The sequence below is a fragment of the Anas platyrhynchos genome, chromosome 1 (assembly GCF_047663525.1).
Source record: "Anas platyrhynchos isolate ZD024472 breed Pekin duck chromosome 1, IASCAAS_PekinDuck_T2T, whole genome shotgun sequence".
Lineage (NCBI taxonomy): Eukaryota > Metazoa > Chordata > Aves > Anseriformes > Anatidae > Anas > Anas platyrhynchos.
Window position 1 is genome coordinate 45,260,246 of NC_092587.1, and position 24,237 is coordinate 45,284,482.

Consider the following 24,237-nt stretch of genomic DNA (forward strand, 5'->3'; position numbering starts at 1 on the left):
GTACATTTGGTTAATGCAGGGATCCTGCTGTGGAAAAAATAGTTATTGGCGGTGTTATATTTCATTCCCAAATGCTTCTGTTTTCCCTTCCACAACCAGCAAGCTATTCCCTGGTCATGGACTGGGCTTCAGCAAGTGAGCATGGGGAGCCTTCTGGCCATGGGAGCAGTAGCAACAGAGCACCCTCCTCAACCCAATTTATAATGGACAGGTTCCCTCTTTATGAGTTCCTCACTCAGTATAACAAATTTAGCTCATTAGAAAACAAACTGCAGTATTTTCATTTTCATTTCACAACATTACTACATAACCTTTGGGCCAGATGAAGGAGAGGCAGAAGCATGCCTCTGTCTCACAATGGTTAGGATCATAGGAAATATTTGCATGGTCCTATGCTGTCAAGTCACTTCTTACAAAGAAAACTGCCGTTGTAATAATTGTTCCAGACTGAGTGGTAGCATTCAGATTACCAACTGTCTGGTTGCTTTCTGCCTTCTATAAAGCTGAAAGGGGATTGCCTTCCAGAAGAAGAGTTGATTTTGTCCTTTTTGCTCCATTTCAAAGAGGGTATTTTTCTTACTATGCAATATGCTGCAAAATAAACAAAATGATAACATTACTGTCTATGGTGCAATACCAAATGGTATGTCCTGTTATTTTATATCCCTAACTGTTTTGCTGATGCTGTGCAGTTCTGGTGGGTACTGGCAGGAAGGGTATTTGCAGTACCACAACAGCCAGATGATAGTTATGCTGAAACAGATACAACAGGTAAAGAAAGCTTTTGATGTTTGGTTTTAGACACCACAGGAAAGTCTCCTCTCTATTCTGAAACCAGGGGATTTAATCACATTTGCCTACCACTGACTGGTACAAATTTTAAGGTAGAAAGCAGTCCAGTTTTCATTAAAAACTAAAAAACTAAAAATCTTAAAACAAAGCAAAACAAAAAAAAAAAACAGGGAAGAAAAGGAAGATGAAAGGTTTCATTAGATTTAACTGTATTCATAGAAAAGACTTGTCTAGTTAATAAGGTCATATAGTACTCAGGCAATTGTCATCTGTAAAAAGGCCAAAACTTTATGTATATTTTATACATGGCATAAAGCTTTTTAAGCTGTGAACATGGTAGTTTTAAGTAATAGTTAAGACTTAAGGTGCTCGCTTTTTCTTTTTGTGTTCACTTTTAAGGATGGAATTTTTTAAATCTGTTTTTATTTATATATTTTATTATTATTATTATTTTCCATCTGTACTCACTATCCTGTCTGTTGCTAAATATTAGCTTGTTCTCTTAGATCAGGAGGGAGGTGTCAGGTTATTGTGATAGTCAAGCTGATGTACACAAACCTACTGGAAGAACAAATAGCTGTTTTACAGAATAAAATATCCTTCAGTGTAAAGTTTCCTACTGGGAAAATTCTGCCATTTATGTAGATGGAGACATCAAGAGGAAGACTTCCATGCCTAAATTTTCAAAGACATTACCTAAATCAGATACAAGAATTAGAGGTGATGTGTCAGACCCAGTGAAGTCTGTGGAAAACTTGCCTCTAATTGTAGATCTTACTACTCTCTTACTGCTGTATTCTTATACTTTCTCTTTTATATACACAGAAAATTAACTTACTTTATTATTCTGTTTATTTTATTAACAGTAGTCTCCTACTGCTTTAAGCAATGTTAATACTTATTTCAGAGTTCTAATACAAATATTGTGATAGTCTTTTATTAAATGTTTTATTCTGTATCAATCTTGTGGTTCTCTATCAATTACTCCTTTTTACATATGATATCTACTATCTTTTAAGATTTTCTATCTGTTCTCTTTGAGGATATGTGATACTTATATTCATGCATCTTGTAGTTTGCAGAGCTGGCTTTTTGGAAGCTTGGTATTACAGGTTATGTTGACTTCACCATTTCATAATGTCAAATTCAGTTAACTGAGCACCTATGATCTAAGTGGCATTTTCTAACTACATTTTCTGTTTCTTTTCCAAGTCAGAACAGGTATTATAAAAGGTTTGTAATTATGTCTGTTTTTCTTCAGGTGACAGAAATCTCTTTCTCTCTATTTCTTTCTTTCTTTTTTTTTTTTTTTCTTTCTTCTGAGAAGTGGGCATAAATAACCTCAATTTCACTAAACCTCTCCCCACAGGGCTATTTCAAGGCTTCCCAGCAGCACACACAAAATTAGATTTTCATGTCCAAAGGATCTCTGAGGAGGCAAAATTAAATTTACAACATAACAGAAAAACGAGGGAGTACTGAGAAAGGAATGAAGGCTGGGAGAGGATAGGAGAAAACTGGGTGGTCTGGATTGGGGGTTTTATGGGCTTGTGTGAGGTCTGTGGATGGATTATAGATCTTTCTGTATCTCATATGCCTCTCCCAGGTGTCTCTGTCTGCCTAGTGTATGCAAACCCAGTCTATCGCATTTGGGGGACTTCTGACTCCCCTTTCTCTCATGCAGCCACTAACTCCTTCCCTTCTTTGCAAATGCAGCTGTCCTTTCTTGCAGCAACTCCAACCAAGCCCTTTTTGCCTGTTGTTTGGGAAGCATGGAGCTTCTAGCAGCAGGGATGAGTGAGAAAGCTGATAGTGGTAACTGTTTCTTGGGCCTTAGGATTTGTCCTAATCTTTTCTTTTTAGTGGTTTACCTGTAGCAGAAATCTGGGGGAGGAAGAAGACAGAAAGCAGTCATTCAGTATACAAAGAGCCATCCCTACTCTTCAGTTCTCTTTAAATTAGCTGGTATCACGTCATAAACTGGATTGTCTCATGGCATCAGAGTACTAGTCAATGTATTCCAAACATCTCTAAGGAATTTTGACATCTTCTGCTTTTATTATTATTTTTGATGCCCAGGAGATTTGACTACATAATATTTCTTATCCATATTGACAGCATTAATTTCAATTTTTGTGATCTCCATTCTTTATCTATATACATGGCACCAATGTAAATATTACAACTGTCACTCATTCTGCTTGTTTACTTTTTGTTGCTCAATAATATTTTTGCTATAATGATTTTCTACTCTGTTTCTGTAATAGCTAAAAACTCATATGTTCTCCCTTGAATGATTCAAATGTATTGAATTTCATTATTCATCCTCCTTTGATGGTGTTAAGAAATATCTCTGATTTTGTGCCTATTTTTTGCCTTTGGAAAGTGAATTGAGTATAATATTTTTCTGTGTCCATTGTCTTTATCCACTTATATAGGCTTTTAAGATATGTGTTACAGGCTTTCCTGTACCTAGCACTGCTGCAGTTCTTTGCTTTTTGCTCCAGGGGGCAAGAAGCACTTTATTCTGTGATCCAGCAATTCTGAGATCTAAAATACAAACATAGGGCAAACACCATGGAAGATGGCATCATAAATAGATGGGAAAGACTCATAGTCTGCTTCCTTTGTCTATGCAAATGCAGAGCAGTAATAGTCCTTCACAACCGACACTGTGCAGAGTTAACCCAATCCTTTTAATAGTCCCTGTAAGAATACTGGTTGCTACGGCAACACATTCTGTGGTACCACTTGACTGTCAAAATAACCTCATAAAATATCATGCTAAGAATGGTTTAAAAATTGACTTTTAAAATAAGAAGTAAATAAATCCACCTAACTTTAGAAGATATGGCTAGATTCAAGAAGTCTGCAGCAAGGGAACAACCATTTCCTAAGTGAGGGGAATCAGACTAGTGGAGATGGATGTGTCGTGTTTCTCATCCATGGTGAGTGAGCTGGCATAGAATTTAGAAATATTTATTCTGCTTAAGGTAATGGAATACCGACCACATATGTGTATAAGATGTTAGCACAGGAGTCAAAGGTTAAACGGCCCTCAGAGGTTATACAGTTTGATAGTATTTGCTTTTGCAGTGCCTTTGCTTTGCTTACTCATATCCATCAGCTTGTATTCATCTTCAGAACTGCTGTTGTTTCTGCTCTTTCTTTCCCCCCTACATTTCCTTCACCTCTACATGCCCTTTCTTGCAGCATACTCCACATATTTCTATATTCTATTGGCTAAAATAATCTGCAGTTAAGTGTTTTTTGTTTTTTTTTTTTAATTTATTTATTTATTTACATATGGGCCTCATAACAATGCTTTAGAGCCTATGTTACCACCACATTAATAGATGTGGTCAGCCATTGTCTCAAACAGCATTATGTTGGTCAGACATAATGTTGTTTCAGCCACTTCTGAAAGCTTGTTTAAGATAAGCACACATTCTTAGAGATAGAACTTGGCATCTGAATATCAGGTAGGCTGCACAAACAAATGTCAAGCAGACTGGAACAGCTATTGCAAATTCCAATTTATATATAGACAAAATAATTATCTGTGGCATACATGTAAAATTCAGTTGTTAGTAAAACTTGAAATTTTTTATTGTCATGACTTTTTAACATGAGATTTAAAAAATCATTTGTAACTGATTTAACACTCCTCCTTTTTCTCCTGAAATCAACAGCAGTTGCTATTGCGATTCATTTAGTTGGAGTGAACTATCCTGTGTAGCAAAATAACATAAATAAATGGGAAGTGTCCACTTTTTCTGCTTCTGGCTGTCATTAGAAAGATAGAATACCAGTTTAAGCAAAAGCTAGCATTATTCCTTTCTAACTGAGGCCAATATGGAGACCTTAGTACTCACAACTTAATAGCATTTTCCAGTACCTTTCAGCCCTTCTAGTCAGTGAAAAAATACATTTAAAAAAATATATATTTTTGCCAACATAATAAGCTAATGTGTCTGCTATGGGTAAATGTCAGAAGAAAAAAAACAAAAAACAAACAAAAAAAACCTCATTACTTTGACTGATTTTTTTTTTTTTCCCCTAAAAAAAACTTGGACTTATCCAGGCAATGTTTTTGTCTTCTGAACACAACAGATGACTGTTGAAGCAAGATCCTCAAGATCCTCTCAGCTATTATTTCCTTCCAGCAGATAGTTGTTTTTTTTTGTTTGTTTGTTTTTTGTTTTTAATTTTTATTCTCTCCAGGCTGTCCTCTACTTAATTTTAATTTAAAATGAAGTAGAAATTGCCAATTATCTGATAATGAAGAAAATAAACACACATTTTTAATGTATATTTGTATATTCACTCATATTTAAAGTATAATTGCAGGTAGCTCAACACACACCTTCTTGAGAAAGTGTGATTTTCATACAACAGAATAATGATTGAGTAATTGCTATGTATTAAAATAGGAGGTTATCTTTTGACATTTATAAATGGGAATCTTTTAAGCTCATTTCATTAAGTAAAATGGTTCTTTGCAATGTATCAGTATGTTTAATTTGAAAGTACTTTTTCTTTATGCACAGAGGCCTGCTTCAACATGCTTATCAACAAGAGAGGAAGAAGAAGATGATGTAGGTGAAAACACTTGTGGTCCTTCGGGTATATGGGAAGCACTGACACCTTGTAATGGATGCAGAAACCTTGGATTTCCGATGCTTGCACAGGTATATGTTTACCTTTTCATCCTAAAGCTTAATAACTATAGAATAACTGCTTAATCTCTTCTGTGCCTTATCTCTTACAGTCATTTATAGATTTGGTTTGTTCACTTCAAAATTGTTGCCTTCAGTCCTCATTTTAACTTTAAAATCCAGTTTCAAAATGAAATGTTGAGTTTCAATTTTCCTGTTGTAACACTTATACAGCTGAGTTTAATATTGATACAGTTTGATGTTTATTACTCTCATTTTAGACAGTTTTTATGTTGTATAGCTTTCTCTTATGATTCAATTGGGAAAGACATTTTGCAGTCCACAGTTTCCTTTGGGATAAACACTCTATTTTTGACCAGTTTCTAATTAATATAATGATATCTCAGCTACTTTCTTTATAGAATTAATTAAGATCATCATGCATAGCTCTACTGATGTAAGAATATAGCCTAAGTCTTCTCTTTGAAGATTATGTAAGTTAAAAAAAAAAAAAAAAAAAGGTCTTCTAACATTTTTGAATGCTCATGATATTACAGAGGAGAATAAATAAAAATGGGCAATATACTTGGGTCTAAGTCTCAACAGCTCAGAGTAGACCAGTTTGCAGTATCCACCAATGCATGCCAGCAGCTGTGTCCTAAAAAACCAGTATTATACTGCTACAGAACAGGATGATGCTTATGGCTGCTTCTGGGTCTCCCTTGTTCTCTCCCTCTGCTATAGTTTAGCTCTCTAATTTCTGTTACATCTTTCTTGAGCTTTTCTTGTAGCATTGAATGGAGGCCTGCCAAACTTCTGTTTAGAAATGTCTGTTTTTTCAGTTGCATCCTTACTTGGCACTACATTTAAAGAACTTTGTCAGATTCTTGTGTACCAGATTGGAATTACATATCCTGTCTCACCACACTTTATACACTGTTGCTTTCATACCATGACTGTACGTTTTATTCCCCTTAGTCTCGTGAGACTTGCACCTGTTTGAAGTCAATGCTAAAGCTTCCACTGCAGTCAATGGAAACAGGATATGACAACTAATGTACTTGAATAACAATGAGCACTGCCCTATCTTTTTATAAGCAGTTTTTGTACTCCTTTCCGTTTTCAGTAGCTGTTTTCTACTTCAAACTATCTGTCATCTTAGACATTTGGCAAGGTACAGAGCTATTGGAGTTATCCTGATTAACAATAGAAGGCCAGTGATTACTAATTCCTTATTTTGAAGAATTTGTTTCAAAAATATTTCTTAAATTAAACTTTTCTTCTCTGAGTATGTATTAGATATGTTATAATTACTGTTAAACTTTCTATGATGAACATATGTGCCATTTTGGAGTGATTTCCTGATTTTAAAGAACATTTTGTTTTCTTAGCTTCTTTTATATATATATATATTTAATATATTTAAAGAGTGCTGTAGAACTGAGAAATGCATTTGAAAAATAGAATAAAGTTAGCTTGGTTGGCTCTTTCCTTTTCATAAAGAGAGATTAATTTCAAGAAGGATGTATATTATAAGATAGTCACTGCTGAATTAGTTTGATTCTTTTTATTTAACTTTTAAATTCAACTTCACAATAACTTTCTTGCTCTGAGAACTAACAACATTTTTAATTATGGATACAAAAAAGACTATATTTAATCTCTGTTCTTTCATCAAATGACTTACTTTGTTTATAACTCATTTCTCTCCATAAGAATTGAAGATGGAATTATTATTATTATTTTTTATTATTTGATTTTCTTTCTTATGCAAGAAAAGAAAGAAGATAACTAGTGAGAAGCCTCAAAATTACAAGCCAGTGAATTCAGTTGAAAAGGTGTTAACAACACTGTGTGCAGTTTTCTAGACTATTCAGTGGGATCTTCCGCATTTAATTCAGAATGCAGCAAAGAGTATCATGTTCAAAGGGATCAAGAACACAAACTTTTTTATTTCAGTGTTTATAATAGGTCCAATATGTTGAATTAGCCTGAAAATAATATGATGGTTAAATTCTACAACATTATGTTTTAGGTAAAAGTACAAAAATGTATTTTTGATACTCAGGTCAGGACACTACCATGTCAAAAAAAATGCAGATTTTATCATGAAGAAACAATTTAAAAAACATAATTGGCTGTGTGTCTTCAAATCCATACTTAGGAGCACTAAATAGTCAAAACCGTGAATTACTCTACAAGTTCATTTTTCCAGTTCTCTTCCAGGTAAAAATAGATATTACAATTATGTAATTATACTGTATTTGCACATTGAAGGAGACCAAACATGCAATTGATCCTTGGTTTGTAAAATGGTAAAATGAATGTGAATTTTAGGTGAGATTATGACAGTATACATCTATGACTTTATGAGTTAACAGTATTCAGTATGCCAAATAGAAGAACAGTTATCTCCTTGACATTTGAGATCAAATATCTCCTTGATTTCTTTATGGTAGTTATGAAAAAAGACTTGGCTGGAGATATGACATACAGTATGTAATTTCTGTCTGTACAGTGCTGAGAAGTGTCATTTTAAAAAGGGCTATTAGAGGAAGTTCTGTGTGAATTGTTTTAAAACTTAACATAACAGTAATACAGGTGTTCTCAGAAGTGGCATAAGCGCCTCTCTTTTGCAGTCTCACAATTGGTAAAGTTCTGGAAGAGAATGGTGGAAAATCTTTACATCTTGTAAAAATTTCAGTGTTTTAGAAATTCCTCAATTCTACATCAGAATGGAGTTGACAAACAGCTTCATCCACCCCCAAAATAATCAAAAGCCAGACAGCAAGGATACCCAGCAGGATTTTGGGAGACTGAAATTTAAATGCCTCTTATTTTAGCAGGCTTTGAATTTCACTTGTAGTTTATGGTTTATGTTTCTGTGTGGCTGCTGTTTGCTTGTTTGTTTGTTTTTTCTTCTTCTTCTTCTTCTTTTTTTTTTTTTTTTCCTGAAATTAATCTTTCTTTTTGAACAGAAATTCTATCCTTGGTAAAATTGTTACGTGCATTTTTGTGAAAATATTGACTTCCACAAATCGGTATTTTATATCTGAAAGAACCTTTCTTAGGAAATTCCAGATTATATATTCTCTAACTGTCAGTCAGTACAAAAGAAAATCTCTTGTTCAACCTACATAATTGAGTAACTATCTTCTACAGATTCTGAAATTTCAAATAATCTTAAAGATAAGCAAATAGAATGAAAACAACTTTGACAATGTTAAAACATGTAAACCTCCACTCTAAAATTCTAGCATTCTGGGCTTTGTTGGAAGCAGTTTACTTTGCAGTGACACAGCTGTTAAACTGAAACTAAACTTTTATAAGTGGTTTGATAGTATTAACACCTCTCCCATGGATCTCCAGTTCTTGTAACGTCTTCCTGCAGTAACTACCAAGATCTTTAAAGCTTTTTATGTTTGTATGTCTTAACCAATGTAAAAATATGAAACTAATGAATATTTCCTCCCATCCAAGAGCTGGAATATATAAAAGAATATATTTCCTATATATTTTTTTCCTTATATATATTTTTCTCTCAGACTAGAAACAGAAGTAGGGGCTATGTGACCAGGTTTATACCTTGTAGGTTTATACATTTAACTGGAGAGATCTCACTATGCTCTAGGTGAGTACTGGAAAGAAAACTGAGATATGATCCTTAAAAATAGTTTTGAGCAGTGCCTGATAATCATATACAAGCTGGAAGCAATATTTTGACATTGTTATTGACCATCTAAATGAGGAAGCTTTCATGAAGAGAGTGGTAATTGAGCTAAATATATAATAGGAAAGTTTAGAGGTAGAAATAGTACAATCAGTCTAATATATATGTGGGTAGTTAGTTATGAGGATCTCTGAAGAAACACAAGCTGTTGGGACAGAGTTCAGCAGATATCTAGGTTGATTCTACAGCTTTACATGTATTTATGCTCTTCTTGAAGGAATGATCACAGAACAGGTAATGATAGTAGTGAAACAGGAGCCTACACTTCAGCACAGTAACTGACCTAGACTACTAACCTTCTGAGACTGCTAGTCATATATTGTAAGACTGTACCACCACATTGTCTGCAGCTTGTCAATTAATTATAGTGACAGCTACAATATAACTGTGGAAACACAGCTACATCCTTGGTAACAGTCAGACCTTTTAGTTTCTGAGCTAACCTGCCACAGGTCATGTTTTTAACCTGGTTGGAGTGGGAGACTGACTCCTCTGAAATACAATCTTCACCTTATTTTTCCCATCCTGAATTTCAGTGTTTCTCATCCTAATCTGCTCCTTTTCAATGTATATGAAAGTTTTTGTGGAGTTTACATAAATAAGCAGAAGACTACAGAGTTATGGTCATTTTGTGGATGCTATTTTCTCATCTGGTTGAATTTCAAGTCATATAAAACATTTTTCAGCACAGTAGAAGGCTTGAAAATATCCCTATATCAGAACAGCCTGTAATAATAGATAAGGGCTGTGGATGTGAATCTCTAAAACAGAAAAAGATGGAACTTGATCATATCTACTGTGAGTGCTCTAATTCCTTTAGTACCTTTTGCAAGATACACAATCCTAACAGCCTCGTTTAAAAATAAAAATTAAACAAACTACCCATATATAGCTAGCTGTTTCCACTGTATTCTGGTAATAACCTCATCCACTAGGTGTGTGAGGCCTTTTCTCAGGGCAGGAAGGATCACAAAATCCTAGGGAAGGCAGTGTGCTTCTATTTAGATACTGTATTTCTATCTATATAGTTCACAAGTGTTCAGTGGCATTTTGGTCTATCTTATTTTATTGTAAACTAACATTCAGAAAAACACCATAAAAGAACTCGGAGGCATGCTGAGGTAAAAGAGATGGGCCTAAGCTCAGTCTTAGCCCAAGCAAAGACTGTATTTTGTTGAACATGCATAGATGAGCTATACCAAATTCTACCCCTTAAGAGAGAAACATTCAGTGCACACAAGTCAAAACGACATGAAAACTACAGTTTCATATGATTGGAATACACTTTTATTCAGTATGGAGATGTTGTTGTGGTGCACCGAGGTCTGGCGCCTCCCTGGGCTTCCAAGTGCCAAGGAGCCATGGGATCTGCCCTCAGGCAGCAGGGCTCATCCTTGCCAGGCAGGCAGGGCTACCTTAACCCACTGAGGGAACGGGGCAAGCTGAGGGGGCACCTAGGGGTGGCCCTAAGGCAAGAACATCCAACAAGTTTACAGTGCCAAGGCAGGTCTGAGAAGCCAGAAGGTCAGTCTGTATGTTGGGGTCAGGATGAGGTCTCATGAGGTTAATCAGGAACCAGGGCCAGATCACGGTGATGAGGCAGGTCTGAAGTCTAGCTGTGAAGTCAGTCTGCAAGGCACAGTCCAGATCAATGTTGTTGTTAGGCATACACAGACATGGCACAGCTGTGGCAAAAGACTGGCACTTCTGCAGCTTTTCTGAGACAGGAACTGAGGGGGCCAATGGCTGAGCTGAAATGGGGCTCCTGGGCCCATGGGCTCAGGTGAGGGCCCCAGATGAGGCTGTTCAGGGACAGTAAGGCCAATTGGTGCACTTAGATCTGTGACAGATATTAATGAAATTGATAAAATACATAAACTAGAAGCTGAAATGTAGTTGTTATTTGGCCTGTTATAGCAGAAAAGATGTGTAAGACCAAGAAGATACTCTTATTGATGTACTAGATTGCTTTCCATGCACTTCATATATAGGTTCTCTATGTAAGTGTGTAAACGTATTTCATCTGTTTTTATAGATACATGTCTTCGCATTTATTTATATAGACAGAGTACTCCACCACAGGATCATTTCTCGAATACTCCCAATGCTGTGTGCTGAAAGAGCAGATAGGATTTGTGAAAAACTGTGTTTCGGTGTCTTTGTAATGGTGTTATTATGTGGTACCAAAGTACAGGGACAACACTGGTAACAGTGGGTACTGGGCTACGAAAAATGCTAAATATTAGTGTACTGTCTCTCATTCTTACCTTGTGGTGAAGGCAGTACCTTACCTTCTGCAATCTCATTATATTTATATGTGAAATAGCCATTAAACTGCTCAGATATGGAGGTAAATGTACTGCAATAGCTTAGCTGTTTTTCCCTTAAAGTCTTCTTATTTAAGTCAACTTAAAATATTGATCAAAGGATAGCTCCTCTCACTGGAACATAGGTTTTGGGAAAGTAGCAGGAAGTAATTTGAACAGTTTGGCAAGGACATTTAATCAATTTATTATTTGGTTAAAGGGTGCAAGGTAAAGGGAGTGGTAAGAAATATATTAAGTATATGTAGAGCATTCTTTTTTTTTTTTTTTTTTCCAGTAATAGAATTATTTCTTGGTCTTAATCTTCCATTATGTGGTGTAGGTTAGTTTACTATTCAGTTCCTAATATATTTGTTTTACAAATTTTATCAGTATCCACATACATATGTACCCACATTTTCTTTGGAATAAAACATCAGACTCCAAATGTATTAAATTCTGTAGTTTCCATTCCATTTTCTCTTTTTATGGATAGCATGCTCTGCTTATTTCTCTGCTAAGCAACAGAACTTGTTAGGGCTTGATGTACAGAGATAAATACAGGGCTGTCTGGCATGTCACAGAGATGTGTGGTGCAGAGTCCTGTGTGATCACACCAATATTATCAGTTTAAAGCAAGTGGTCTGCACACCTTAATCTTGACAGCCATGTCAGCATTTTTTTCCTAATTGTGGTATAAAATAATTGTGGGATAAAGTAGGTTTAGCTATGTCCCATTTAGGAAGCTGCTGGATCAGCTTCACTGCACTTGTCTTGAATTAAATGTCGTATGTATAACTTAAAAATCCTGACAGTTATTCCCTATGTTTGACATGACAGCCAGCCAGGAACACCACATGTGTCTATTACAACATAAAAGTAATATCAGTAAAGAGAGTAGTGCTGTTGCTATGGAAAAAAAAAAGAGCTTTGATTTAAGAGCCTTAAACATAAATTATGCCACCAGTTACCAGAAGGATGGCTATTTACAAAACCATACAGATGAGGAAAGTTTAAAGAAGGACTGAATTGCTAGCTTAAGGTCAGATTTTCACCTTTTTAGTACCAATGAATTTCTGAGAAACCTCCACATTTACTTTTAAGTAAATGATCTACATACTCTGCTTATACAACCCCTAAATTGCTAGAAGTAAGAACTCTAGCAACTTTGTCCCAGGCTTCTCCTGTGGAAGTAAATTTTCCTCATTTGGAAGGAGGGAAGAGAAAGTAGACTCCAGACTGCATTTCTAGATGATAAACTGTAATACTGTTTCAGTGTAGGCTATGATAGGAATACTTAGAGTTTGGAGTTTGATGCATTAGTTAATAGGATTGTGTATTTCACATCCTTCTTCAAGAAGATTATCACATTTGTCTGTACTTTTTATTGTAATTTCAAAAAGTTGTTTCTAATGGAGAGGAATTTATATTGCCAAATGGAGTAATTTTCCTTCATCATATGTATTTCCCCGATAAAAGCAGTTTAAAGTTGATTCTACAGAAAGCCTGACAATTGTAACAATTATTATGTTACAATTATGTTTACAATCCCAAAGACAGTTCTGGATATATAAGAGATGAACAAGGAAATTAGGTAAGAAGCTAACTGAGTTTTCACATAGATATCAAATCAATTCCTAAAAAATCTGTGTGCTGATACAGTCTAGAGAGAGAAAGCATGAATCCATGTTGTCTCTTTTTGGAGAATGTTAATATTGTGAGATGTATTAGGCATTATATGTTTTCATTTTAACATGTTCATCCAACTTGAACTTATTCTTTTTTCAGCTGCCTCTAAAAATTTTCATAGATTTTAACCTCAGTGCAAGCGTTACAGTTACTTTTTGAATGCTGAAGTACAGAGTAGGGACTGTAGAAGAGGGATTATTTCTTCTTTGCTATTTAATATGAGAAAACTAAAGAGCATTTTTTCAAATAAGCACTCTTAGCTAAAGTATTTGAACAAGTTGTACTCAAGAAGTCGTGTCATCCTTCACTTCTCTAACAACTTTCTCTCTCAGTGCATTCAGTGGAAGAACATTTCAAATTAGGCTGGTAAATAAACAGATTAGACTAATATTTCTTGATGTTGAAGTTCACCAAAATTAGAAATAGAAAGCCTTGTGCATTAATCAAATTTATATGTTACAGAGCAGGAAATGTTATCTTCTTTGCTGATGTACTAATTTGATAAGTTATGATAAGAACGATGTAGAGACTGAGTTATCTTCCTGGGACCACCATTGGCCAGGAACACTTTGGCATACCTAAAACAGGCTGTCCTGGTTCTGTCCCCTACCAGCCAGACTACAATTGTTATGTTATCTATAATATTTTCATATAGCCTCTAACATTTAGTGAGAAATATGATTATATTTCCTAATTTAGTAGATTAAATGGTGAGTTTATTTAAATAGGGTTGATGTGGAAAGCTGTATTACTGATAAAAAAATATTTCTGTTAAACTCTTGCTTTACATTGTTGTCTCTGGAGTAAGCTGAAGTTTTATTAGTAATTTCAGGAACATGCCACCCACACACCGAAGCAGCTACAGAAAAGTGCAGTATGTATTCTCCCTAGAAAGAATCAGCAGGTGATGATTATACCCTGCTGAACAGTGATGGGAAATAAGTATATTGGAAAAATTGCAGCTTATTTTAGTGCTATGCTACATTTTCTGATTGTTTTAAGGGATTAAGCCGAGCATTTTGTTCTTGTATGTAATATGTAACTTCTTGATTTCCAATGTAAATTTCCAGTTGCCGATGACTTCAGATGTCTTTGTGTCATATGCATTTTTACTGTACTAGTAGCACAATCTAGACACCACTACACAGGTATGTAATGTAACCAGAAATGTGGTAATCTTAATCCTTGGATACTTTCAGAATTGACCGGAAAATGTCTACAGTAACCTGAGCAAATGGTTAATATTGCTTCGACAAAGAGGTTGGATAACTTCCAGGGTTCTCTTCTATGTAATTATATGTAAACATCTACATTCTGTAATTCTATAGAAAATTCTAGTTATGTGACCTGAAATGAGCTCAATATTTGAAAAATTTAGGAATGACTCACTTTTCTTTGAGTTTGTAAATTACTGTTTGTCAAAGATTGGTTATCCCTGACCAGCACTGATTTGATCTGGGCACTGTTGGTTTGTGCTTGTTGGCTCTTGGTATGACAATAAAATAGAAAAATTAAATGGGCTAAGACAGAGAGAGAGGTCAAACAATACTGGAAGTGTTAATATATGTCAGATATTATCTGAAGTATTGCTAATCATACTGGTTTTCAAGATAGACTTAATAACTGCTAATATTCACATTCATGTACAAATTAATGTTGAGTTGTACACTGTCATAGCACATGTATACTGTGCCACAAAACTAGGAAGATCTTAAACAGAGTAAGTATAGTACATTTTGTTACTCTGTGGTTTGCAATTTAGTGGTAACCAGAATTTACTATCAGGGAATTTTTGCTTTCAGTATAGTTTGAAAAATTAAGGGAAAATGGAACAAAAAATCAGTTTCAATTGCACAGGAAATGGATAGTGATAATGCATAATAGTTTTGTACATGAAAGAAGTTCAACTTTATATTAAAAACTTAATGTTAGTCCTTCAGCTATGTACCTGAAATATTAAAGCAATCTGTTGAAACTTGAAAACTCAGGAGTTCCAGTTTAATCTGACCAAATTGGTTGTACAGTTCAGTCTTACTTTTTATGGAATAAAATCCATGATAGATACTTCATATTTGTTGTTTCTATAATAATAACAGGAAGAAAATACTTTGTGAACAAAGAGATGGGTATTTGAGGTACCTGGGTGCCAGTACATAAGACTGTCCAAAGGCTGTTCAAAGGCACTTGACATTTTACAACTTTTTTTTTATTAGCCTGGATTTTTTGTTTTGGTAGTGTACAAATGTATTTGACAACTGTTGGCAAGATAATACTGGAAATTGAAAGTTTTTTTTTTTTTTTCTTCAGGAATTTTTAGTAGTAAGCAAATTCATGGCTTTGCAGAACAGTGAGAGTAAGTCCCTAGAGAAGTCTCTAAAATTGATAGAACCTGACTTCTTTCTGAAGAGACCTGACTGACAATTGAGCATTTAAAATGAACAATTTTATAGTCTACCTCCTGTTGTACAAAAGAATCCCCTCCTGTTGTACAAAAGAGATTGTGCCTTGGTTTAATTTCATATCTGACTGTTGTATTTCACTGAGAACTGTTTCTATTATCAATACCTATTATACTGAGGCTGAAAGTGAGATAAACCCTGATTCACCAAATTACTTAAGCCTACTAAGCATAAGCATTAATTTGCTTAATCCCATTTGGGCTTCCATACAAACAGAACTTTATCAGGAGATATGTATTCACAAAAATCCAAGCCCAGTTTAAAGCTAAGAGTTCTCAATGATGTCAAACTCATTCTGATGAATTTTTCCACTATTGATAATTCATAATTAATATGAAATCATGAATTGGAAGTCAAAGAAAATGAAATTGAAGTTAAGGATAGTCCTTGCTTGAGATATAAAAGGGAAATATATAAGACTACATTGTTGTATGTTTTCATTATAAGGTATTTTGACTTTGTTTACTGATAGAAAACATGCTCTGCTAATTCCAGTGAAATAAGTCTTAACTTTAGAATCATAGAATCATAGAATATCCTGAGTTGGAAGGGACCCTTAAGGATCATCAAGTCCAACTCTTGACACCGCACAGGTCTACCCAAAAGTTCAGACCATGTGACTAAGTGCACAGTCCAATCTCTTCTTAAATTCAGTCAGGCTCGGTGCAGTGACCACTTCCCTGGGGAGCCTGTTCCAGTGTGCAACCACTCTCTCTGTGAAGAACCCCCTCCTGATGTCAAGCCTAAACTTCCCCTGCCTCAGCTTAACCCCGTTCCCGCGGGTCCTGTCGCTGGTGTTAATGGAGAAAAGGTCTCCTGCCTCTCGACACCCCCTTACGAGGAAGTTGTAGACTGCGATGAGGTCTCCCCTCAGCCTCCTCTTCTCCAGGCTGAACAGGCCCAGTGCCCTCAGCCGTTCCTCGTACGTCTTCCCCTCCAGACCTTTCACCATCTTCGTAGCCCTCCTCTGGACACTCTCCAACAGTTTCATGTCCTTTTTATACTGTGGTGCCCAGAACTGCACACAGTACTCGAGGTGAGGCCGCACCAGCGCAGAGGAGAGCGGGACAATCACCTCCCTCGACCTACTAGCGATGCCGTGCTTGATGCACCCCAGGACACTTTAAGGCCTCTACGTAAAGGCAATTCAGATAGAAAATGAGGAATTTAATTTTTTATGTTTTTCTACCTAGAATGCTAATAATCATTCATATTGCTGTAAAATGCAAATGCTCTGCTCACATTTTAGAAACAATAAGCAGTCCTGATACATAAAAAATATTGTAATAAATAGAAATAACAGTAACACTGATAATAATAATAATATAGATAATACATGTAGTTGTTTTTCCTTGGAGAAAGAGGGATTTATTTTTTTTTTAAATCACCTTCTAAATGTTTCTCCCTATAACCAGAACAATCCACCAGGCATTTGGCAGAGCTTTTCAGCATGAAGGATGTACATCTGAAGACAATGACGTAAATTAATAATTTGACAGTAACAAGTTGACTATACAATTTCAGAGGTGGCTTTAATGTTATTACATCTCAATTTATGATTCACAAAATTTTATATTGTGAAAAAGAAGAGAAAAAAATAGATGTTTTAGGCAATGTTAAGTCCTATTTAATTCTTAATTTTGAATGTAGCATTACATTCATAACTCTCAGTGCTTTTGACTTCCTAATTCTCTAAGTACTACAGCCCACTAGCTTCCTCTCTAGCCAGCCTCTCTATCTGACAGATGCTGAAGTTCTGTGTACTCACAAGGCTTTCTAAAGAGATTGTTGTAATTCACTTGTATGTGGAGAGGTGCCTAAATTCTGATTCATTCAGATTGGTTTTACAGAGTTATTGGTTTTGCATTGTGATGAATAAATATGGACTGCCGAAAGTTCATTCAGAAGCCCATCTGGGTTCTTGTGCTCTCTATATCAATGCGAAAGTGTAGACATCTCTGATTGATTCAATTCATTTCAATTGATTGCTCTTTTCTGTTGAACAGGAAACCACTGGAAGCCAGCCAGTGTAAGACCTGGAGTAGAGGGGTGTGTTTGACTGCATGACTAGCCTTAGAGCTGAATTTGTGTGCAAATTAAACAGTGGAGCACTTACGGAGGGTACACAACTGACAAAGCAGAAGGTCTGCCTGTGCTCCTTTCTGCCCACTTCTAAAGTGGGCAGATTAGTGTACCTTTTTTGTTTCTTCTGACTGTAATAATGTACAATGTAAATCTCATTTTCAATCTGATTTAGGTGTTTAAGAATCAGAAAGAAGAATCCACTGCCAAGTGTATCTTGTTGCCCAGCTTTAGGGTATTCCACATTACATGCAGTCTTTCTGCTTTGTAGATTTCTACTGACCAAATCTGTTTCCTCATCATAAAAGGTTGAAAAGATCATGAGTTTTCAAATCATTCAAGTATATATTAACTTCAAGCAGTTACATAGCTCTTTTGAAGTGTATTCATTTGTTGAAGTATGAGAAACTAACTTAGTCGAATCGCAGCCTGAAAAAATAGAATCAGTAAGCAAAGAGTTTTGTATACTTTTTAGCATTTTGTTGGTGTGAAACACTGACATAGTAATTTGTTCACATATGAAGGACAATTGCACAGCATTCAAGGAGAATATCTGCAGTGAAAGCTGGTGTGACTGCAAATCTGGGGCAAGATTCCTGCATACTGACCAAATAAATGCCTAATTCTGTGTTAGCTTTTTTGAAACAGGAATGTGCAGTGAGACTATAGAAAGTTTTCTAAGTTCAAATTTAATTGAAAATGCAACATAATTTCCCTTACAATCCTTATTCACCTCATTTTATATCATCTCAATATTTTCAGTTTCCATTGTTCAATAAATTTGCAATAGATAAGTCGATTATCACACCATAGAGATCATTATGGTAACAATTAAAGCTTAAATAAACCTTGATATAAAACAGTGGGACTCCTTAATTAGAGAGCCATAAGGAAGTAGCATGTCTTTTAGCTTAATATGTCTCCTTCATTGACGTGTATTGAATTAGGTAAATATGTTAATATATAGCTCTTATATTTCAGTCTTAGTCAATTGGGTTCAGCCCTCATAGAATTTCTGAATATGTAAACAGTATGAAAAGATAGCACTGGATCATGAAACTTGTATCTGTAAATAGCTATGTTATAAATGGCACATTTTTTTTGGCACATTCCTGGCCAGGAAACTGCAAAGCGTGTAGAGTCCCATTGAGTTCTGAACTACAGTTCTGAATGGGAAAATACTGGGTTCTTTGAAACAATATTGTACTAAAATTTGTCTACTACAATGGCGCATGTTTCTCATTCTGTTTTAATGCCATAACTTATTTTCCAGTTTTTAAACACTGATTCTAACTTACAGGATGAATATTTCCCTCTGAATCTCTCTTATTGTTAGATTCCGTTTTCACACTGCTGAAAAGTATGCACTAAAAATACCATACTTATTTGTAGACACTTGAAGATTGTTTTGTTTTATTTAATTAGGAAGCGTGTGCCATATTTTTCATACCTCCTGGGACCTTTAAAGAGCAATTTCAGAATATTCTTCTCTCATTGATTTTGTATCTCATTTTCTCTTCAGCTTTGTACCAGATAAAGGTATTATTCATAACAAAGTTGTTATTTTTTGATTATATGTCTTTCAATAACTTAAATATTCAGAAAAGTATTTCCTCATCCTTTCTACTTTATGGTGGTAGCTTGTGTAGAAGGAGTTCCTTCCAAGAGGCTTGGCTTACACTCTTGCAATAATAACTTTTATACCTAACATAGTTACATTTTTAAATCTTCATATCAAACTGGAAAAGTTTGAAACGTGAGATACTCCCTTTCCTGAAATACAAAATGTTTTTTGTAGATTATACTAAATCCATTTTGCATGGCATCAGATCATTCGTGTCTATTGTGCAAATTTGTGAAGTATTTACATGACATCTTAACAAGCTGCATCGGCAGATAGAGAATATTTTCTAAAAATGCACAGATTGTTACTAACAAATTCTGGATCAGCATGCTGCACTGGTACAGCTTTGCAAGGAAAATGGTGTCAATAATACTTTTACTGGTATTATTTGCCCTGTAATAAAATCAGTTTGCTTTTCTAGGATTATTTTCTGTTTTAGGTTAGTAGTGAAAATTGCCATTTACACAGATGGCAAGGGGTAATAGCTTTAAACTAAAAGAGAGTAGATTTAGATTAGATATCAGGAAAAAAATATTTACTCAGAGGGTGATGAGGCACCGGTACAAGTTGCCCAGAGATGTTGTGGATGCCCTATCCCTGGAAGTGTTCAAGGCCAGGTCAGATGGGGCTTTGAACAACCTGGTCTAGTGGAAGGTGTCGCTGCCCATGGCAGGGGGTTGGAACCAGGTGATCTTTAAGGTCCCTTCCAACCCAAAGCATTCTATGATTCTATGATGTGTTTTACTTCCAGGTCTTAGGTGTATTCAATTCCTCTGTCTCCTCTGTAGCAACACCTTTATTCTTCATTTACTGGCACTGTTATAGGTAGGAGTGAAACTATAAAATGCAAGGAAATTCCAGCCTGTCTGCTTAACACAGAGTAGTAAGAGAAGGGGATTTCATAACATGTTTGCTGCATTTGCTTTCCAGTAAATACTGAATCTGCTTCAGGGTTTTTCAGTATCTAATATTTTCTGTGGTATGGCTCTTATCATTTGAGAGATTATTTTCACTTTGTGTTTTCTGCTTCTACTGGAAACATGAGATTGGCAAACCTTAGAAAAGTTTTAGTAGGGTAGAAGACAAAATTTGCTTCAGAGCTGGACTGAGCCCATGGATTTTTCGTAGTGGAGGTGGAAGCATGAATGGTTCGCAGCCTTGTGTCCCAAAAGCAGAACACTGAATTCTAATTCACTCTTTCTTCTCGTATTTCACACCTAATCTTTCTCAGGCATGTTCAAAAACACTAACCCAAAAAGGAAAATATTTTATCAGCTTAGGGGAAAGTGATTTAGTGTTGACGGTTTAAAAAAAATCATGTGGTGCTCATAATGAACCTGTCAGTTCATTATTGAGATAGTATTGGCATCCCTGTATGTCAGGAGTCTACCACTTTTTCCATAAAACTCTTATGACCCTTTTCTTGAAAACAAAATAAAGCAAAAACAAACAAAAAACAGTCTCTCTTTCTTTTCCTCACTCTTTCTCTCTCTCCCTCTTTTTTGTGAAGAGGTCTGATTACGTAAAGAGGTGAAGAGGTCTGATTACGTAACAAACTGATAGTGTGTAAAAATGTCTGTTTATAACAACCTTCAAATTTTAGGGCTGTTACCAAATGAAATTCAGAGCTTGACAGAAGTACGTATGCATTTATCAGTGTCTAAGAAAGAGGAACGCAGTTTCTTTCCTCTTCAGGCTTCAATATCAGAAGAACCTTCCTCCTACACTTCTGTGTGCTTTGAACTTTGGAACTTACCTCTTGAAAATGTGAAACGCTGTGAACCTTTTTCATTCTTCTGATGCATCACTCCAGATCCTCATTTTCTAATGAGTTATTCTCTCACTTACTGGAGAAAGTGGTGTATGAAAAAAAGATATTTGTGTGGGCCTTCCTTCATATATAAAGTTCTGTCTTTGAAACTATATCCAAATACTTTGACAGCCAATGATCAAAACAGTGTTTTTATTAACATAATTAGTAATGCATAAATATTCTATTTTTTTTTTTTAATCCTGATTTTTGTAAGTTTACTGAAATTTGAACAAATTGCAGACAGTGATGCATAAATATTCTATTCTATTCTATTTTTTTTTTGTCATGATTTTTCTAAATTTACTGAAATTTGAGCTAACTGCTTGTGTTTGTGAGAGAGGGAGTTTAAAACCTAAGTATAAGAGCATAAGCAACTTGTAGAGAAACATTGTTTCCATGGAGCCGAGGTTTCTACTTGTTTTATCTTTCTATTATAATAGCCTTTGTTTTAAATAGGCATTTTCCTATTGCTTGATATTCAAGCAAGACATGCTTTTTTTGTTTAACTCTGTTCATGAAAACAGTGTTAAAAATGGAAGGATATTTAACCTGGAAATTACTTTCTAGTTTGTAAATGCATTTTGTTCAGCTAACCTAAGAATCATTTATTAAACCAGTTACTGCATTATGTTAACTTTGTCACACACAACCATTAGCATTTGCATAAACCAGATTAGTTAGACTCAGTACATTCTTTCTCATAGTGAGTTATTTATTAGAGGAAGCATCTGCTCTTTTTCATGGCCTGAATATTGCATGCATGGGAAAACATGCAGCGTGACTACAACAATATAAAGTCATTTGAAATTATGAGTATCTGCCAGATAGAATTATGAAAACTCTCCTTAAGATATAGGGATATGCTTCTGCTGCTGGGATTAACAATGCATTCATTATGCTCACAATTTACCCCAATTTTAAGACATTTGTAATTTAGGTTACATTAGTTACTTACGCATCGTAAAACTTTGTGGGAACCTTCAGCTCTCAAGGACTGACATCTGCAGATTTTTCATATGAAACATTAGATTTTTAACAACACAATCGAAAAAGAGAGAATAAACCTACATTTGGGGTGCCATGTAAATAATGCTCTCTCTTTTTTTTTTTTTTTTCTTTCAGACAAAAAAATGAAATAGTGAATCTAACTTTCTTGAACGCTTTCTGAACAAAATATGCATCATCTTTATTTTACGCTTCTAATAATATAAATATACAGAAATCAAACCTCCCAGTTTTTTTGTGTAAACATTATTATCAGCTCTGGGAATGACCTACTGAAACATTATCACTACTGCTGTTTCAGGTGCTGGACGGAAAGAATTATTTTGGATAACTTTGGACATTTATTAGTCCTACAACAGCAAAGCCACAGTTTCAGAAACTTGGTAAGAGGGTAGAAAGGAATGCTCTTTACAAATCTTTATTATAAATATTTCATGAAGACCAGAGTAGATCCTCTGATGTCATTACCATTAAATGAGATTATTGGGGATTTTCCAAAATCTGTAATATATCATGAAGTGAACCTTATTATCTGTTCTGTGACAAATTACATATTCAAGTGTTTCTAGCTGTCATAACAATGAACATTCATCATAGTTTGACTCATGAAAAATGATTCTAATTACATGATACTATACAAATGACTTGGGTTAAATTATTAGCAATAGATAAAAGAGATTTTACTAGCCATGAAATTACAGTAATATTACTGCTTTGTTTCAGTGTAGATGAAGTCAAAATAAATATTTCACCATCTAATTGTGGTTTTGGGTTATGATGACATAGGAAATATTTCTAATTATTTTTTCTCAGTACATGATTGTAACATACTCACACAACACTGTTCAGATTCAGGCATTCTTCCCGCCATCTTGCTGCATAGCAAAAAACTGTCCAGTTATCTTCGGTCACTGATCAGAAGTCCCTTTGGGACTTCTTTCTTGATTGAATTCTTGATTCCTCTCAACAACCTTTGGTGATTTATCAAGAACATTTCAGTATGAAGTTTCCCAATCAGACAACATTATATAACAATCTGTTTACAAGCATAGAGAAGTATGTTTGACACAAATACATGAATGTCGTAAATGCAATACTCATTCTTCATGCTCATGGTAATCATCAGCTTTGGGCTGGCAGTGAAGTTAGAATCAATAACTCGTCAAAGACATATTAACAGAAGTATGACAATGTTATAAAGATAGGCCAGGCAGAATGTAGTCTACTATGTTGGTTAGAATTTAGGCAGAATTTAAGGGTAAGAATTTAATAGCAGTTCGTCATTGTCTATATAAATGAAAAAGAAAATTTCTAATGTTGGCAGATACATTGCAGTCTTCCTTTGTACTTTTATTAGAACATTTCTCCTTTAAGGGTTATCCAGAAAAAAAAAAAGAAAAAAAAAAAAGGAAAACCAGCACATCATACTTATCTGTTTGCAGCAGTAATTATAGCCTTAGATTTTTCTTTAAAATCTGAATTATCCAACAATAAGGCCATTGAAATTGCCTACTAGTCATTCTCTTTCTAGGTCAGTGTCCTTAAATTATATTTTCAAGTATAAGTATTTATAGGGACATACATATTCCATATATTTTCTAATAAAGTTCCTTAAGGCTAAAATAATAATCGAACCTCTGCGATTCTTATTAGATTTCTCACATAAGTTTTGATGACAGTTAGTGTTTAATGACAATGAAGTCATACATCAAAAGAGAGACTTAAGCAAATCCAGTTCCAGCAAGTTTTCAAATAACAGGATACAGTGTGGCCTTCAAATGTGAACAGGCTAGACCACAGGAGGTCAAGGCAACTGTTCATAAATTTAGAATTTCTAAGTTATACAGAAATTAAGAATTATCTGTTGAAACACAACATACCTCCATGAATTGTCACTGTAGAGAAATGATGAATGATAGCAAATTATGTGCAACAGCCCATCTTTTAAGAGTGGCTTTTCTGCTATTGCTCATCTGGCAGTCATGTCTGACTCTGATGTATTTTTCACATAATAATATACTTGAAATAATAAACTTGACCTGATTTCTGTAGGATAGGAGATGGATGGTGTGAAAAAAAAAT

The 24,237-nt window shown here is 35.0% G+C and overlaps 1 protein-coding gene across 7 annotated transcripts in view; it reads left to right on the forward strand.

The window, feature by feature from the left end:
• Positions 1 to 24,237, forward strand: part of ANKS1B (ankyrin repeat and sterile alpha motif domain containing 1B) — a 439,567-nt gene that overhangs the window by 101,812 nt on the left and 313,518 nt on the right. For all 7 annotated transcript variants that reach the window (XM_038180703.2, XM_038180699.2, XM_038180684.2 and 4 more), the window contains one exon: positions 5,343 to 5,483. In XM_038180703.2, coding sequence (XP_038036631.1) covers positions 5,343 to 5,483 — 141 coding nt within the window. The remainder of the gene's footprint in view (positions 1 to 5,342; positions 5,484 to 24,237) is intronic.